The sequence below is a fragment of the Lepisma saccharinum genome, chromosome 23 (assembly GCF_977018435.1).
Source record: "Lepisma saccharinum chromosome 23, izLepSacc3.1, whole genome shotgun sequence".
Taxonomy (NCBI): domain Eukaryota; kingdom Metazoa; phylum Arthropoda; class Insecta; order Zygentoma; family Lepismatidae; genus Lepisma; species Lepisma saccharinum.
In genome coordinates, this window is record NC_139251.1 from 47,630,582 (window position 1) to 47,651,030 (window position 20,449).

At 36.0% G+C, this 20,449-nt stretch overlaps 1 protein-coding gene across 3 annotated transcripts; it reads right to left on the reverse strand.

The window, feature by feature from the left end:
• Positions 1–1,786: 1,786 nt before the first annotated feature.
• On the reverse strand, positions 1,787–19,916 carry LOC146005538 (torsin-1A-like). Of its 3 annotated transcripts, XM_083144792.1 has the most exons (8): positions 19,742–19,916; positions 13,358–13,485; positions 12,934–13,141; positions 11,240–11,505; positions 8,297–8,445; positions 7,210–7,358; positions 5,612–5,756; positions 1,787–3,552 (listed from the first exon to the last, which is right to left on the reverse strand). In XM_083144792.1, exons 3-8 carry the CDS (start codon positions 13,136–13,138, stop codon positions 3,426–3,428), a joined length of 1,041 nt encoding a protein of 346 aa, XP_083000918.1. In that variant the 5' UTR covers positions 13,139–13,141; positions 13,358–13,485; positions 19,742–19,916; the 3' UTR covers positions 1,787–3,425. The 3 variants fall into 3 exon arrangements, with proteins under 3 accessions (XP_083000918.1, XP_083000915.1, XP_083000917.1); XM_083144789.1 differs by lacking the exon at positions 13,358–13,485 and having other exon boundaries at positions 19,745–19,916; XM_083144791.1 differs by lacking the exon at positions 13,358–13,485.
• Positions 19,917–20,449: the final 533 nt, after the last annotated feature.

The following is a 20,449-nucleotide window of genomic DNA, read 5'->3' on the forward strand; positions in this document are numbered from 1 at the left end:
AGCAGAGCAGAGATTGTGTTCAACTACATGTTATGTTGTTTTTTTTTTGCCTAGATTTCTTATTTTTTTCTAGTTTTCTTTTCACCATTTTTGTTTTATATCATTTTATTCGCATAACATGTAAAACAATTATTTGATCAATAGTAGCATTCTGTAGCTAAATCTTACATTTTACTGTATACTGTATTAATACTGTAACCACATATCAGAAAAGTAAATTTAAATGTAATCCATGACATGGGTTAGGTGGAAGAACAGCCTCAGGCTGACCATCGCCCATCCAAATAAAGAATTTGAATTGAATTTAGCACTGGTGTGCATTGTAGTGTGTGTTATAATGAAACCAAGGTACAAAATAAAATAACATTTTCAATCAGGTACTTTTATTTTGTGTTACACACACCAATTGTGACAAAAATAACAATATATACATAAAAATAGCATGGCTCTAGGCACTATAAATTAACAATCACAGTATTTCCATGTACATCATTTATCACAGAAGTGTGTAGGTGAAATGCTTCAGTTCAGCGAGTAGTCCACAACACCAATGTTAACACCTGTAAACCAGTGTTGTGCATGACAAATTACGAAATTATTAATTCAACATTATTGTATTTACATGCTGTTTTTATATTCTATTACCTATTCAATGCCAATTTTGTTAATTTTTGACTAGAAAAACTTATTCAAAAAAAGCAATACAAAATAAGAACTTTTAAATATTACCTATTTGTTATAGTTTAACACAATTGATTAAACATTTAGTATATTTATGTTATCTGCATGCTTTCTGTTAACCATCACTGAAGTTAAAATGAATGTGACTGTGTACAACTTGCAATTTGAACTGTTACTTTAAAACAATGTTCATATTTCTCTTATTAATAATACTGTATCAGGTATACTTTATGTGATTTTTATCTTTTATTTCTCAACAGTTTTCACTAACAAATCTTATTTACACATAACCATAATAATTTCATATTGCTCAATTAAATAGCACCTCCAACAATTAATTGTAACAAAAACATAACAATGCTGAAATATATATATATATATATATAAATAAAACATCATTGTGTAAAATTCAAATTTAATCCTTTCGGTACAAAAATTAGCAGCCAATATCTTTTTATCATCATTTTACTAGTTACATTGAAAACACAATTTGTTCATCCTGATGTATGAGACTTCATTACACTTTTACAGAAAACCTCACAATAGAGGCATTGGAATGATACTGATATTTAATGGTATGGTAAAATCATCAATAAGCACACAAGATAAAATGTTTTACTTCACTATTTATAAACAATGCCAATTTCAGCAACACTGCAATATCACAAAACAAATTTGCTGCATCATGTCACAAAATACAATCACAACCTTCAATTGCATTAGTGCTTGTTTCACATATACAAGCAACAATAAAAATCAACTTCTCAAAAAACACTAACATCAATTTCAACTGCTATGCATGTTTGCGAGTGTGTCCACACAAGTTACAATGATCACATATGTGCATACTCTAGAGAAGTTTTCCATGAAACTGTTTCTCAGAATTCCATTTGCAGCATTTGCCACTTCACAATGACTAGGAAACATTTCATCAAAAAATAAGTGTAGTACACTTGCTAATTCAGACTTTGTCTGCAGAGGCAAATTACCTCATTAGGAAAGTCATGTCATGTTGTTATTTTTTTTTTCAGATAAAAAAAATTGATCCATTATTTTTATTTAAAATTATGAATCCCAAATATCATCAGGTAATTCAAAGTCGTCATTTCACGAAGTTTCTTGATGTTTTCTGTTACATGAAATTTTAAAGATGGTGGCTTACTCCTTATGAAAAAGAAAACTCCATACTGGATCTATGTTACAATTTTCATTATTTAATTTATTCCAGTGTTCTGAAATGAACGAAGCTTCCCAGACATTCAACTCTGTGTTTCCCATTAATCTTTTTAAAACCTTCTCTTTTTAATCAAATGCTTCTCTTCGATGATGTGAGCTGACGAACCTGTTCTTGTGTTTAGATTTATAATGTCCAGATCGTGTTCGTGCCATCTTATAAAACAGACTGCTTCTTTTCACAGTTAGGTTGCTATACAGGGTCCGCTCTGAAAGTATCAGATACTTTCAGAATGGACCCTGTATTACAACAATGTAACATTGACAACATCCATTATATAACGGATTCTTTTTGTTTAAAAAATTGCTAACCATTGTTATAACTGTATCTTTAGTGAAAATGAAAATAAATGTCTGATGAAGGAAGTGTGTGTTCTCCTGAAACGCCACAACAAAAAATTGTTTTCTTATGCTTGTAATAACCGTAAACTACAAGAAAATAATTCTACAATGCAAGCAATGCGTACATACAAGAAAAACTATTGTTCATCTATTACGGGAAAGGTTTAATGTTGAAGCCTTCGATTATTAATTTTTTAAAATACATCACGTGTATTAAATTTAATAAAGAATTCACCAGAAGTCTTTCATGCATTCACAGTAACCTTTCACCTCTCTGTGCAAGGACTAGAAGGATTAGCAAGTCTACTGTACTTTGGATTATATGCATGAATCACTATTTATTGCATTCTCAAAAACATGAGTGACAATCCAAGCTTGGATGATTGAAGAATAAGCACATTCAATGTTTTTGGCATAAATAATGTGAAGCACTTGATAGTTCCAATAGCTATCTTAGTTTAAAAAAGAACAGTAAGTGATGAGAAAATTTATATCATTATAATTAGGCCCGATACCGATGCTGATAATCGCACCGATTCCCACAGATACCGATACTTGAAAGAATTGAAAGTTGTTCAAAATATTGCTTAATATTTGTGTGTAAGTATTCCACTGTGCATCAATTTACCAACACTGGTTTAAAATGTTCAAGAATTACATCAGATTATTTATTACATGTTCTATTATTACAATATTCAGTTTTCCCACACAAAACTGGTAGAAAATAAAAAGAAACTTTGAATTTTGCGTAATTTCCAGGATAATTAGACTCAGTGTTCCAGAGCCATGTGATGACAAATTATAATTTAAAATATGTTCCATTAGCATGACATAGCTTGATCTATACTGAACAAAACTAGGTATTATTCATGGTTCTACCATCATTGCTTTACAAGATAAAAATATTATTTTGTGGAGTACTAATTTCAATTTCCAGCTGGAAACAGCCTTGGCGTCAAAGCTAATACTGAGAGAAACAGCCTGGCATGTTTGACAATAATTTTCAATAATAATAATAAATTAACTGCTGCAAAATGGCTTTTGCACAAAATAAATTATTAAATACAAACATATTGCTAAACACATATCTAAAGAAATAAGTACACCTTCTGTGGTATACTTAACAAATCCTAAAGCTGCATCATTGTAAGGTTTCAAGCACATGGCATTCATAGTTCTTCATGTTTTCTAAATTCTTCAATCATTGCATCAACTTTCAACAGAACATATTTACATCCAGTTGTAGAATACACCTTGGAATCTGTAGGATGGTATGTCATAGCATCAACAACTGCCCTGAAGAGGAAAAAGACAAAGAATGGTTATTTTCAGTACATGAAATATTTCATATCTGTGACTGTAATATAATATAATGGATAAAAGCAAGGAGGGCCAAAAGGGCTAACTAAAAATCAAAGAAGGTAAAGGAAACACTCACTGGACAGTAGAAAAATTCAAAATTTTCGCTAACTTCGCACCATCATCGGTGTGAGGAGAAAGAGACGGAACCGGAAGTTGGGGCCCTGCAGAGTTGCCAGGTCCCCATAGAAGAAGAAGCGATGTGTACAATGAAAAAAACAGTTTCGTCACCAGGCTCGTCGGAAACTGTGAGTGGGCGGGATGGGTTGGGAGGAATGGAGGGAGAGGTGGGTTAAGGTGGGGACGTTACTGGTTGGCCTTGTTCAGGCCAGGTGGAGTGGTGGCACTCATGGTCAATATATAGGCCCTCTCCCATCTTGTGCGAACAGAGGTGTTGGCTGGTTGGGGTAGGAGATGGATGATCGCTACCTGGAAGCAGTCGTTGAAAGGGATGCTGTGGTGGTTGGTGTGGACAGCGACAGTGAAGTCCAGGTTGTTATTTATACAAATACAGGGTGGCGTGGAGCCGACTGACGCATTTGAAATAGTCATATTATAATATATGGAAACAGGAAAAAATAAGTGAAACAGTCTATAAATATGTTCAAATATGCTATTTATTACTTACACATTACAAGCTCATTTGTTGAAAATTGGGAAGCTATGAATGAGTAGCGTAACCTGGTTACGGAAACCTACAAGAACGACTGGGGGTTTGTCGTGATGACCACATGTTACTCCATAACTGGTTGGATGGTGGTAGGTAGGCTGTTGCAGCATGGGTTATTATTATTAACTTCTCTTTGCAAGATAAAAACTAGAGCTGAACTGATACAAAGATCAATTCCTACCGATACCGATGCCAATACTTGTATAATTTCAATATAAAATAACAAAGGCTAGTTACAGAGTCATAGTAACTTGTCACATCACTAGGCACATATCTAGAAATATAGCGTGGTGTCTCAGAAATACAATGAAAGTATTTCTTTTTAATACGTTAGTATAATTATACGTAAATTAATTACGCCGCGGTGGCTCAGTCGGTAACGCGTCTGACCACCATGCTAAAGGTCCTGGGTTCGATCCCCGGCCGGTTCAAATCCGGGAACTTTTCTAACGTTGGAAGCGGCCCCGGCGCCCACCCAGCATCAAATAAAATGGGTACCTGGGGGAAAGCCTGGGGGGTAAAGGTGGTCAGGGGCATGATGCTGATCACATCACCCCCACTCACGACCGGATCAAGAAAGTGTGGGGCGTTACCCCCACACCCCCTATATGCTTTAATGGCGTGGTGCTAAGCACAGGGGAGCACTTTACCTTTTTTTTTACCTTTACGTAAATTAATTAATTAGTACTTAATTTCTTTGATGAGTATGGAGTATTGTTGTATGTAACCACAGACTAAGAAACTGAGGAAAGACAACATTAATACCTATTTGTTCTTTGTTTCTCGACTAAAAAATATTGCTATTACATAAATAGTAAAAAGACACTATAAAATCATGGATAAAACAGCAAATATTCATCATCTAGCTTAAGTGTAGTTAAAACTACTAAAAATTGTGTAAAAACAACTGCCATGGCAAGAAAATTAATGTCAAAGAAGTACAAAATTGAATATTTATTGAATAACAAAAAGAATGATGGTACGTACATTTGATGAAAAGTAAAGTTCCTGATAAATACTTTAAGTTGTGGTGTACTAGTGGGGCCTCCCTGATGGTGTAGTGGTAATCGTGCCTCCACTGGGACCCCTTGATTACAAGGTGACGATGCTACCACTGCACCATCGGGGAGGCCCTGGATTGGTTAAATTATAGATCTGTTGATACAATAATAATCTCTTGTAGCAGTCAATGTATAAGTTCCATATCCAACCAAAAATTAATCATCTTGTAATTACATTTAAACTATTTACAAAAGGCATTATTAATATTTTAATGATAACATCCAAACACTACAATGTTCAAACTGTTGCTCTATAACTACTTACTTCAACATATCATTAGAAGCAGTAAAATTTCTGAATTGAAATGCATCTCTTGCACAAAGCCGCACGTGTCCCCTTTCTAATGGAAGGAAAGGAACATAACTGTCCACCAGCTGGCCTCCTGTGACATCACTTTCATGCAAGCCACCTGGAAATAACACTAATTCATTAGTAATTTTGCATAATTAGAGCATGGGTAATTATGATCACTGAAATTAAATGCTTGTTATTTGAAGCACTACCCACAGAACCTTTCTGACTGCTGAACTAGTTATCAGTAGTGGTACCAGGCTATAAACCTTTTCTTTTCTGACTTGCTCGTTAGCATTTTTTATTGTGTTCTATTTTGATACTTGCTTCCATTCTTTATACCATGTAGTTTATATACAGGGTGTCCCACTAGCTTTCGAACCCGAAAAAAAAGTTATAATTTCCAAACAAACATACATAGGAAAATGAAATTCACAATACACGTACCTTGTTTCATGCTGAATACATGATCATCACAGCAGGTGCTGCAAGTGTCTTCCCTGGACGTCCAGACATGTTTATATATGGCGTTCCATATTGTGAAAAGTCAGATGTAGAGTCTCCGGTGTGATCTCATGAATCGCATTCTCGATGTTGTTTCGCAACTCTTGCAGTGATCGTGGTTTGTTTCTGTAGACACAACCTGTAAGGAAACCCCATAAAAAGAAATCCGGAGGTGGCAAATCTGGGGATCTTGGCAGCCACAATTTTTGGAGATGATTCTGTCACCAATAAAGGACTCAATTTCTGCCATGGAGACGTTGAAAGTATGGCATGTCGCTCAGTCTTGTTGGAAATAACCACAACGCAGTTATTCATCATCCAGCCGATTCACTAATGCACTGAAGATGTGTAAGTATACTTGTGTGTTTACTGTATCTTCAAAGAAGATTGGTCCAATGATACGCTGTTGGGAAATTGCACACCAAACTCCCACCTTCAATGGTCCTTTACGGCGTCCAAATTCACGTTGAACAGTCTGATACGATCCCGATATCCAATATTTATTTACAATGAACATGCGTTCCGATACGGTGTACCGATCCATCCTCGCAATTCAGGGACTCGCGCATCACACTAACCCACACGCACCACTTCCCCTGGCACCACCTACCGTCTTTGTTTTGATGCGTGTGTTTATTTTCAACCCTGCCTCGTGTTCAGCATGAAACAAGGTGCGTGTATTGTGAATTTCATTTTCCTATGTATGTTTGTTCAGAAATTATAACATTTTTTTCGGGTTCGAAAGCTAGTGGGGCACCCATTATTTAAATGTTGTGAAGGAAATAAGAAACACTCACCAGAACACTCTTATATAAATGTACTAGGATTTGATAAAATTCACTGTACTGTAAAAAATAGCAAACATTCTTGACCAGAAGCATATTTTCTTCTTCTTTTTTTTACCTACCTGTTGATTTCTTGACATTCTTGACTGGTAGACACCCTGCATTTTCAACTTTCGAACTTCAATCAATCAGATAATTTCTTTAAAAATTAGTCCACACACTATCTACAGGCAGCAATTTAGCTTCAACATTCTCAAAACTGGAATTATGAAGTAGGTTTACCTTTTTCAGCAAATACACCTTTCTCAAACAGGTCAGAAAAATCCTCCATTGTAAGTTCATGCCTTTTTTTCTCTTCTTTCCAAAGTTCATGCATTCTCTCAGTGATCAAATTTCCACCAGTGTTTGAAAGGAAAATAAATATGCTCTTCCTGAAATACATACAAAGAAGTGTTGGAAAATTAAAGATGCATGAATTGAGATTTTTTCTAAAATGGATTAACATACATTTATGACATTTCTCAATGTGTAGTTAATCTTCACTGCTACCAGTTCACTCACACTCATATTATAAATTAATCCTTTAGGTGCGTATGCACACAAATAGAAATATCACAGCCAACGTAACATTTTGAACCCACGCTTTTCTGAAAATTAATTATTCTACTATGTGTTGTATAAATTTCAAATTTTGTGTACAAATACAAAATGCTACACTTTACAATACAACTTACAAAAACTACATGGAATTTTCTTCAAGCGTCAATGTTGTGAGTGTGTCTTGCTTGTCAATATCACAAACACTGGCACGGCAGTCTACACTTCAATGGATTGCTCTGTATGAGAATGTACATACATAAACTTTAGGGCTGAGCTGATACCAGCCGATACTTTTCTGGCATATTGGCCTTTCACGGGTCTGCAAAAATGCCACGCATCACTTTTGTGGACACTAATTATCCTGGAAGTTATGCAAAATTCAAACTTTCTTTTTATTTTGCATCAATTTTGCACGAAAACTATATTTTGTGATTATATAATATCCATTTTAATATTCTGATGTAATTTTTGAACATTCTGAAGCAAATTTCTTGGTAAATTTATTCATATAATTGGATAAGAATATTTACACACCAATATTGATCAATATATTGAACAAATTTTTATTATTGCAATTTTCAAGTATCGGTATCGGTGGGAATCGGTAAGAGTAGTGGCATTGGTATCGGTTCAAAGTGGTATCAGCTCAGCGATAATAAATTTATACTATCACATAAAACACTTCAAACTGAAGCTTTCATCAGAAAACTGTCTTCCGAGACAAGAAATACCAATGATATATATTGTAAAAAAGTTTGTAACCTATTACCTGTAGCTGATACCATCATCTTTCTGATGATCAATGAAAGATTTAATTCCATCCATTACCTCCTGCGGCATCTTGTCCACCTCATCAAAGATGAATAAAGAATTTGCACACTGTGAAACATTGCCACGGATCCAATCTTGTAGGTGGCTCTGCAATATTGAATGCAAGTACTTTAGAAAGCCTACACCTACCTACCTACATGTACAAGTTTAACACAATTTGAAAGAAGAGATTACAAAGTACAACATGCTTTCAAGTCACACTGAGACTGGATTTTTCAGACTAACAGAACAGAATTTTAGATGTATAGAAATACGGGTGTCCCTTAGTCCTGCTACCATTATAATCAAACATAACTCTGAAATCACATGACAAGAGCAGGGCAGTTCTTTGCAGTGTGTTCTAAAGTTCAAAAAAGTTTGGTTTTTTTGTTGTCATTTGTGTTTTTTTAATGGGAAAATTTACTGCAATATGCTTGAACAGTACCTACTTTCCCAGGTGGAGGAGTTGCAGCCATCCATGATTTTCCAACAAGATGGGGCACCCCCTCATTGGTCTCATGATGTTTGGGACATTCTGGATAGACATTTTCCTGGGAGATGGATAGACATCTGCCCCCATGCAATGTTCTAGTCCAAACCTTGTTACACTTCGGAGAAGGATCATTGCAGCTGTGCAAACAGTTGATGCTGATATGCTGCAGCATGTATGGGTAGAAGTGGAATATCGTCTTGACATCCTGAGAGCTACTATTATTATTAACTCTTTCCCTGGTGACAAGATTATGAAGCTGTCTCTATCCTGGCGGGCAATTTAAACCAAATGAACCTAAAAGACATATTTATTCTTTTTGTTTGGCAACAGAAACAAAGATGAAATATTTTGTTATACAAAGTGTAAATATTTGTAGAGGATCAATGAAAGCATATATTTATAATGTAATAAATTTAGCATTTTAGCTCAGACGAAGCACATGTGTCTGGGCGTGAAAACATGCCCACGCCAGAGAAAGGTTGGATTTTTCGCTTTGTATCTAGTTTTGTTTTGAACATGGAATTGTTTCTGCATGAACATATCTGGTAACAGTGTATTACTGCTGATAAACGAGTTCATTTCATTTTGTATTGTTAGTTGACACAGGAAGGGTGACTTTCTTCTGTAGTGTGTGTGATAAATTACTGTGTTTTCGTGTGGTGCACTTTGTGTTGGATATTTTCCTATTGTATTTGTGTTGGATATTTGACTACTGTGCAGGTGTATTTGTGATATGCTGGGAAAGTACTATAGTAGTGTGGAAAAAGCCAGCATTATTGCAAGGTGAAGTGAAAAGGTCCCGATAAATTGATTTGATTTGATTTAGTTTATTTTACTTCGCGTTTTGTGCCTCTTGGCTAATTTGCGAAGATGGGGATGAGTGATGAAATGATGAAATTGATGAATGGACATTTACAAACAACCAAGCCCGACCGGGATTCGAACCCGGGACCCTTGGCATCGCAGCACGATGTGCTAACCACTCGGCCACAGGGTCGGGCAAAACGTCCCGATAAAGATGATATGTAAACAAACAGGTAGTTCAAAATCAACCATAATGAAGGTCCTGGCAGCCGCCAGAGGACTGCCTCCGACTGTCATTCCAAAGCACAAATTCGGTGGTGGGAGGCAAAGAAAAACAACCAAATCTACAGACGCTCTCCTAATGAGAGAAATAAAGAAAAACCCTTGACTGACAGCGTCAGAACTTAAAGAAATTCACCCGAGTCTGATGGAAAATGTTAGTGTTTGCACGATCCAGCACCGTTTACAGAAAGACTTGGATTTGTTGTGTCGTACTGCTGCTAAGAAGCCACTACTCACCACCCGCATGAAGAAAGACCATCTTGCTTTTGCAAAGAAATATGCATACTGGACACCAGCACAGTGGAGGAAAGTCATGTTTTCCGATGAAAGCTCAATCCAACTGTTCTGAATGGGAGCTGCTAAGGTTCGACGTCCATCATCTTCAGATCAATACGACCCAAAGTATACGGTCTCTACCGTTAGGCCAGTCTGTAATGGTGTGGGAGTGTTTTTCAGGTGAAAAGGGTAGGGCAGGTTTATATTTCTTACCACAAAACGTGACGATGAACGCAGACCGATATATCAACGTTCTTAAGGACCATTTAGTAGATATGCTTCAGATCCATGAGTGTGATCTTCAAAAGGCTAAGAAGGTAAGGAAATGGCTTGAGGAACAAAAAATAAAGATGTTAGAGTGGCCTGGGAATAGCCCCGATCTCAACCCAATTGAAAATTGTTGGCATCGTATGAAGCAATTCCTGGGATCGTATGAAGCAATTCCTGGGAAAGAAGAAGATTCAGAACCTACAGACCCTCCAAACAGAACTGAACAAAATGTGGTGCATTGACATGGACTTAAATACTTCCGAAGTCTTAGTGTTTCCATGCCTAAGCGTATGCAAATGGTTCTCAAAAGTAAAGGCAACATGACTCCGTACTAATGTATGCATTTTTTGTTGTATCTAATAGCTTAATAATAGCTTTTCACATGAGTTTTCTGTATTTTTTGCGCTTTTGTTATGAGGTTGGAAGTAATTTTGCGGCGGGTGTATGTTTGAAATGGTAATGGGACTTTATGGACACCTTGAACTTTCATTTCTCAATGTAATCCCTCTCCACACTAATGCAATTAATCAAGCATTTTACTATTGCTTGGATACCTGAAATGTAGAAATAATTATGTTTCATGATGAATGTGGTAAATGTGGTTTATGTATTACATACACGAAGTTTCATATTTCCGTGTTGCAGAATTGGATAGTTGTTTTCCGGGATTAATTTCGAAGGCTCATTGCCTTCATACACTGAGGGTACGGCATCTGGAGCGAAGATGGCAAAATAAGATAGAACACATAATAAAATGGAAGCATACTTATAACTCACCACATATGTAGCAGCATCTTGCATTTGTTGCAAATTCTGTGGCCCCACAAAATAGTGAACATACTGACTCCTTGTGCCTTTCCTGTACAAACTTTCAGTAACGATGTTACTGGCAAAAATCTTCCCAGTCCCTGTCCAGCCATGGAAACTCAACACTAATGCCTTTTCTGGACTGATGCTGTTGACATGGTCCCTCAGAGGCTTTACAATTTTTTCCTTCACAAAAGGCTGGCCATAAAGTTTGCTGTCAATTTCATATTGCAAATCTGCAAATAAAATAAAAAAAAGTTTTGTCTATCACACACATATATAATATATTTCTTTTCTGTGATGTATGTTTAGTCTTGATTTTTACTATGTTGGATTATTTTCCAGTGAATTTCTTCATTGTATCATTATAATTATTAATTTTTGTGAGGGCAAAACGCACCTTCTGTGTTTTTGGCATTCAATTACAATATGTTTGTGCAAAAATGCTTCAATTTCAGTTCCACAGTGGCTGTGTGGTCTAAGGTGCTGTGCTTTGGATTCCAACTGCCAGACGGCATGGGTTCGAGCCCACCTGGATTCAGTCTCTGGGTTCTCAGCCCATGTCTAGAACCGGTGGCAACCCACCATCATGAGGAAAATGGGGAGCTATGAGTGAGTAGCGTAATCCATTCACGGATATCTTCTATAACTGCTGAAGGGATCGACGTGCTGACCCCACGTCATTCCATTACTGGTTGAAGATCTCCACACCTCTAGGTAGGATTGTGGGAGGGAGACTGGCAGTCGGGAGATAGGCCAAGGCCCTTCGAGGGCTGATGTGCCATGGGTTATTATTAATATATATATTACATCTTCTCTTAAATAGTCAAGCATTACATTATCTTATAGAACAGGATAGCACTTTATGCTCAGATAGGTTAATTGGGATTGAATGTACAGTTTGGCATTGTACATTGTGCCTCAACTGAGGATCCAACCCAGTACCATTTGATTACAAGGCTTGCTCTTGACTCTGTAACGCCTACGGCAGAAAGGGGCAGGGGATCGAAAATTTTAGCTCATTTCTCTTTGAAGTTAGAAATTGATAGTTTTAACTAAAGACAGGAAAAGCCAAGTTCGCTACACCTGATTTATGTAGGATGTTTAAGCCTGGCAAACTCGATAAGGAATGATCCAGTTTGCTACATTGCACAACACTTACAACAATGAGGATGAATGTAAATTACATTACATTGATTGAAAAATAAAATGGAACATACAAGGAAAGCCTGCGATATTAATCCAGAAATCTTGGTGGTGAGATCAAGAGTCAAACATCCAACTTTCTTAGAAACAGAGGTGGTAACAAGTATAATTACTGAACATGTTGAGTCATGGACTTAGTCCAAAAAGACAGCAGCAGCAATGGGACTAGATGACAATGCTTCACCCAGACATTGATACTTGTGTGTTTATGTACATACATGCACAAATAATTAATATTAGCAATAAAAAGCAAAGGAGATCTATAAATATGTAATACATACTTTTCCCCACACATCTATTTTTCACTAAAATATTAAATTCCACCATCGATAGTTGTAAAGGTCAACAAAATTAACAGAACAAATAAATAGATGTGCAGAAAAAAAATTCAAAATAATAACAATAAAATAGTTCATGGTGAAAATATATAAAGAAATGCATTTCTAAGATAGTCTTACATGTAGAGTTAAGATAAATCCATTGCGAATCACAACACTCCAGGAAGTCGCAACATTCTATGAAGCTGCACACTGCTGATCCACCAATATTATAAGAGAACAGCCGTGCTGAATGTGAGAGTCCAGTCAGAATTTCCATTGTTGAACCAGAACTCAGTGCAACAAAGGAGAGCTCCAAATAAATGAAAATATGCATTGGTCCCATGATCTGTGTAAAAAAGAAAAGATAAAAGAAAATCAACAGATCTTCATTTTCATAAAAATTCTCAAAAGACCATTCTGTAATATGAAACCAAATGTTGTGGTAAAATAATTTCCATCAAATGGACAAATAATGTGCATAAGTATTTAAACACATTCAATAATTGATGGGTGTTAGCTTATTACCAACTAAATGTTAAAAGATTAAAAATCAGTAACTTACGTGTGTGAGCTTGAGATTTGTCGAACTACGTTTCTTCAGGTTGAAGCGATATTTTCAGACACCTGACATGGTGCCTCATCGAGAAAGTGTTGGTTGAGGATTTAGGTCACTTTAGGAAAAGACACTTTCTAAAAAGATAATGTAAAATACACATACTAAAACCGCGCAATACTCTATAAAAACAAAAGAATGTTCAAAGCTGATGAAGGCGAACTGCCGATCGGTGCTTGTGGTAGGCGAATGCACGGTGTCAGCTCATACCTGGAGAAGGAAACACCACCCCCCCCCCCCCCCCCGTCTTTCCCCAACTGGGGCTCGTGAGTCACCAATCCGAGGTGAATTCAACTTCCACCTCGGCGGCTTTCCTAACCTCAGGGGTAACATGGAAGCCCATCTCGTCTCTACTCCCGGCGGTTTTATCCCATTTTTTAAAGAAGTTTATCCAGCCATCTTCCAAGTTCCCGTCATCCCTATTGAGTTTATTCTTATTATCCGCGCATATATAGGCTGCCTCTACACATTCCTGTCCAATTTATTGTTAATTTTCCTGACGACTTCTCTTTTGGCAATCTTATGCTGGTTAACTAATATATGTTCAGATAATCCTGTCTTGGGTATACCCTCCTTTACATCTTTATCATGCTCACCCCACCTAATTTGCATACTTCTCCCGGTCTGTCCCACGTATTCCTTTCCGCATTCACATACTATCCTGTACACTCCCTTTTGCTCTTCAGGGTTATCGCGCCTATCTCTCCTCCCTTTCTTATAAGACGTGAAGTGTTTTTCGATGATCCGAGGGACTCTCACCCCACATTTTATCCCGTATCCCCTTACGGATTTTTCAATTTTCTCGGAAACACCCTTAAAATACGGAATCCCGACAAAATATGTGTTCTTTTCATCTTTTCCTACCTCTGTTTTATCTTCATCTTTATCATTTTGTGATAGTTCTTGTCTAACAATCTTCTTTGCTTTCCTAGCTACTTTTTCCATGTCGCGGATAGTATACCCATTCTTTATACCCACCTTCCTTATCCATTCTTCTTCTTTTTCTTTGTCTTTTTCGTCATTGCACAGCCTTTCGGTGCGAATGAAAAAGTTAAGGAAAACATATGACTTAGTTCTATTCGAATGTTGGGATCTTTTATGAAGGTACAGCTCGCCAGCCAATGGTTTATGAAAGACCCCGGTTACAATCTGTTGTCCGGTTTTAGTAAGCACAAGTCTAGAAAGTGAATCTTTCCGTTGGCCAGATCTTCTCTGGTAAATCCAATTCTGGGATCTTGCTTGCCCAATTGGTTGAAGATGCTATCGCGTTTATTTTTATTCCCTATGATGAGGATGACATCTACGTATCTCCCATAGTATTTTACCCCTCCCCCCACATGCTCTATGGCGGCATAAATATGGATGTTTTCTTTTATATAGAGCAGGCATTGAAATACAAAGATAGCAGGAGCTGTCATAATACCTAGTCTAACAAAACTTAACTTACAGTGGCCGCGGCTTGGAAGACCACACATTAATCTTACAAATATCTTTTGCAATTTTAATAACCTTTTTATTGAAGGCTGATGATCCCAAAGTAAGGTACCATAGCTTAAGTGACGGTGTATCTGTGCATCATAAACAGTTTTTAGAACCTTCAAGCTTACACACAATCTTAACCTACATTAAACAAACCCCTTTGCTAACTCTGGATTCAACTCTACTGATATGATCCTCCCATTCCAAATGATTATCTATTAAAAACCCCAAAAAAGGTGACAGAATTATTTTAATGCTCTGAATTATGATTATTACTATTATATGCAAGTTCCAAGTTTTGGATTTTATCAGTGTTTATGCAAAGCAAGTTAGAAGTACACCAGTCCTGAACAATATTGGAAGTAGATTTTAATGAGGACCTTAAAAGATTATTAGAATCTGAGTTCAAACAGATATTAATATCATCAGCAAATGGGTAACTACTGACCAAGGTTGTTGAAATGTTATATGGCAAATCATTTATGTAAATAATAAAAAGAATAGGGCCCAGAATAGATCCTTGAGGCACTCCATGTTTAACAGGTAACAAATTTGACTCCTTTTCTTCAAAAACTACTCTCTGAGATCTCACACTTAAATATGATTGCAAAAGTGACAGTGCTCCATCCTCAAAACCATAAAATCAGAGAGAGATACAGTATCGAATGCTTTGGACAAATCATAGAGTTTCACATTAACAACTTTCTTACTGTCTAAGAACATACAGAAAAGCAGCATAAAGTAATCTAAATAGATTGAACTCAAAAGATGGAGTAGGCTAAGTATTCTGTTTGATTCATGCATATATTCAGGTGTAGAAAAATACACGACATCCAGCTGCCATGATGCCTCAATGCTTTCACCTTGTGCCTGAATTTTCAAATTCAGTTCTAAAATAATAAAAAATCAAGTTCAGTTATGGAAAATTCCATTATATGTTTTTCGTAAGGTTTTCACATGTATAATTAAATCATAAAAATAAATATCCCATTATAAATTGTTTCACTCTTGCTAGCCGAGCAGCAATATGGTAGAGTTGCTGGCCCTTGTGGCAGAGTGGTTATAGCACATCGCGCTACGACGCCAGGGGTCCCGGGTTCGAATCCTGGCCTGGATATTTGTGAGTGTTCATTCATCAATTCTATCATATCATCACTCATCCCCATCTTCGCAAATTAGTCAAAAGTGGCACAAAAGGTGAAGTAAAATAAAGCAAATCAATCAATATGGTAGAGTCGGCCATAATTAATAAATTAAATGTTATAAGACCACATTTTAAAATGAGCTGCTTTTTCTTAGTTGTATGCAAGGTTCTCATGTCCTGTATTTGCAGAAAATAATGTTGGCACCTGAATTATTTTAAGTTTTGTATACCCTTGCATATATCCATGTAGACAACAAGGGTGTGTATAATACCCAAGTGAACAGAACCATTATCCTGCATCATGGCCAGTTTAAGGTGCAAGCTTTGGGCTCAGGCTACAGACATTTCCATCTGTGTATGGGACCGGCGGCCACCCACCATCGTGTGAAAATTGGGGAGCTAAGAATAAGTAGTGTAACCCATCATAGAAAAAACACAACAATGACTGGGGTTCATCATGCTGGTCACATATTACCCCGTAACTGGTTGGATGAACTCCCACCTCTGGTGAAAGTGAAGGCAGCAGTCAGTAGGTAAGCACTGGCCCTCATAGGTTCTTGTGCCATGGGTTATGTTCTTTAATATTTTAACCAGAACCATTGGTCCAAGTAGTTTTTGTGTGGAAAAGATTGGGATTGCACTTGTTGACTAATTGAAGTTGGTCTTACATAGGGCTAAGCCGATACTCTTACCGATTGCCACCGATACTTGAAAATTGTAATAATTTAAAGCTGTTCAAAATATTGATCAATATTAGTGTGTAAGTATTCTGCTCTAATTGTTTGTATCAATTTACCAAGAGTTTTGTTTAAAAATATTAAAGATTTCCATCACAATATTAAAATGCATGTAATGTAATCACAAAATACAGTTTTTTACTTTAAAATTGAAACAATATAAAAAGTAAGTCTGAATTTTGCATAATTTCTAGGATGATTAGATTCCACAAGTGTCGTGCAGCATTTTCACGGACCACATGGAAAGATCAAAATGCCAGAAAAGTATCGGTAAATAAATTACAACCAATACTTGTTGATACCAATATGACTGATATCAGTACCGATACATCAGCATCAGTATCGGCTCAGCCCTACTCTTACATTGTCCCAGCTGTTTCCAACACTGGAAAAATGAGTTTCAAAATTTACTTCATCGTGTTAAGACCACATTTAAGATATCACTGTAAATTCTAGAGTTTAAAAAAATAGTATATGGCAGTGTTTCTTTCTGAACATTTCAGTAACAGCACACACTAAAAATATAATATTTCGTTAATGAAAGTAGAAGCTATACATAACCTGGAGATACCAGTGTCATTCTCGAGTAGAGAATAATTTCGATAAAATAAAATTAATACTATATAATTATTCCCTATATATTTATAAAGTAATTGTGCACGTACTAACACACAGTAAAATGGATAAAAATTTGATGATCCATCAGCACAACACACATCAAAAAGAGAACTTTCACATGCAAGCACATAAACATGCTCATTCAAAGCACCGCATGTAGCAGGAATAAAATATTATAACAAAACCCCCACACACATAAAAAAAAAAATACTGATACATACTGAAAGCAATAAAACAGCACTTAACAGACATGGCACTATATAAGCTTAATGAATTCAAGTAGTAAACTGGATTATTGAATTGCTGCATTTTAATAGTGTATTCTTCTTTTTACAAATTTAGCATTGTGGTCTGATATTGTATAAATAATGTAACAGTACTTAACACACACACAACTATGTAAGCCTAATGATTATTTGTATTTTTGTGTTGCATTCTTTTTATTGCAATCTTTCTCATTTTGCAATTTTAGCAATATATGACGTTTTCAATACCAATGGTCATAGGTTCATTATCATTACACATATAGGTTAACATAAACACTGGTATGTGCAGACTAAATAACCTTAATTGCGTAAAATTAAGCAAACTCTTTAGAAAGTGTGGTAAATATGCAATATCGCCTGAACGGATTTCTTCAAATTTACAGGAGAAACTACTTACTGGAATCAGTTTCTGTACATTGTCGAAGTTCTTCGAGGTATTTTCTTTTGCGGAAACTGAAAACTTCACCATAGAATGCTGCAGAACAAGAAATAATCACTTTTTATGTAAGTAACTTACATTTTCTGTAAACAGACAACATTATGCCATTGTTTCCATTATGTACCTGCAGATGGCGCAAGCACCGAAAGTCACACCAGTGTTTCCAAACGTGCCTTTCTTTTCTTTTTTTTTAAACTATGCTAACCTAACCCAACCTTCCCGGAAATGGCCCGTGGGGCTATCGTGAATGGTTTTTGGGGGCTATCCGTCAATGGTTTGTGATGACATAATGAACACGAAAGTAGGTATTTTTCGGTGAAGAAGGTTGAAACACTGCATACCCACTCCAAATCGACAAAACACATGCACGATGATCCATAACGAGTGCACGCCATATTGTCTGTTACCCAAGCGGAACAAGGAAGACAAGTAATGAGTCATAATATGAAAAGTTGACACTATTTTATGGTAAAACGCATAACTTCACCTTAAAGAATCTTCCGCAATGCAGAATATGTAAGAATCAATGCTAAAATTAACGAAATAAACAAGTGAGAGGTGTTCGAGCGATATTGCATAATTACCGGAAGTGTTTGTGCTACCACTTGAAGGTACCTTGTAAACAGTGATACTATTTGTATGAGAAAGAATTATGCAATTTTTATTTTACATACATAATTTGTGCTAAAGTTTATATTGGGCTTCATAATAAAATGTATACAACATAAAACAAACGTATCTTTACATTAGCTTTCAGTATGTTGGTACAATGTAAAAAACACCTATTGATTTTCTGTTGGCACCATGGCCAAAGCAATGCTGTCAAATGGTATGTTCTTAAATTTGGTCAACTACTTTTGGTTCGGTTGACCTAATGTTCAGCCAACCACAGTTGGTTACTTGGGGAAAAGATAGCACAACCTAACAACTAGAATTTGGGCTGTAATTGGAAGTGGAACTAAGTTCCCATTATGCTGATGGAGGGGGAAAACCTCGTTAATCACTGCAGCCATTTGTATTCATAATTTCACCTTGCCCCTTGATACAAACATTATGGGGAAGTAAACACCATATAAATAAGCTATGTGGGTTACTTGAAATGCACACTGGGTTCATTTATTCCATATTTCTCATACAGTTCAGTTATCTGCACAATCCCATTTTCACAAAGGCCAATTTATGGTTATTTTGGTGCTATCTCTAAATTGACGGAAGCGAATGATAATTCAAGGTAATAACTTGGAACAAGTAGCTTGTATTGCAGGCTATGATTTTGTATGAAATTTTTGCTTCCATGTTGTTCAGTAAGGATAAATGGCACACGTACAATGCTTTATAAAATGCAAAAAACACAGTGGTTTGTCACCTTTAAAATACGAAAACTTAATAACAGCAAGAGTTTTTTAAAAAAATATACGCAAACTCAAAATAAAGCGTCATGTACATATACTTTCATAACGTGAAATTCTGCGAAAGGCTGATACGTCTCACAAAATAAGTTAAAGCTAATTAAATATATTACAAAATGTACATTCCCTGACATTTTTAATTTTAAAAAAAAAAGTTGGTTCATAAAGTTTATAATCACATTTTATAACTACACACATCGGCATTTTTTTTGCTTGAATTTAATATCGTAATAGTACTTACTACCTTTCATTCTGTATTACATTACTGTTCCTTGAAATATCCTTCTCCAGGACTTCTTCTGGATCCGTATTACAAACATGCACACTAGTTTTCATTCAACATTTTCTCATTTAAGAAAATAATTTATGTAACTTAAGGCACCTGACACACTCCTCACTTTCGTTTCGTCTGATTTACCAGCAGAAACTTGCACAGTGTTGCAAGCTAATATTTTTTCTCTATCAATATTTTCTTTCATTATGTGTTTAATATGTCTTCTAGAATAAATTTTAAAAAAATATCCGAGCGAGTAGTGTTAACGTACACAAGCACAATTATTTTCGTTGATAGCAACACGATTTTTGCGGAAGATCTTTATTTTTTTTTTTTTTTTAGCTGCGGCACCAGGCGTCTTAATACCTCACACTGGCAATATGTTGCCTAGCAACCAAACAATTTGTTTCACATTCTAAATATCTCGTCTCGTTGAACATATTCTCAATACAACACGAGTTTATATACTAAACATAAATATCTATTATGAAAATACAGTAAAATGATTTGCTTTGAGGTCATATCGTTGTTTTAACATCTGGACTACTTTTTAAATAGCATTGAACGTTCGTAAAATGCCCGTCTAATTTGTAGTGTCTCCAACTGGTTGTGTAATGCATTAAATCCAGATCTCTTTATGTTCTTTTTTTATTTTAGTTGTTTTCTTTTAGTGCT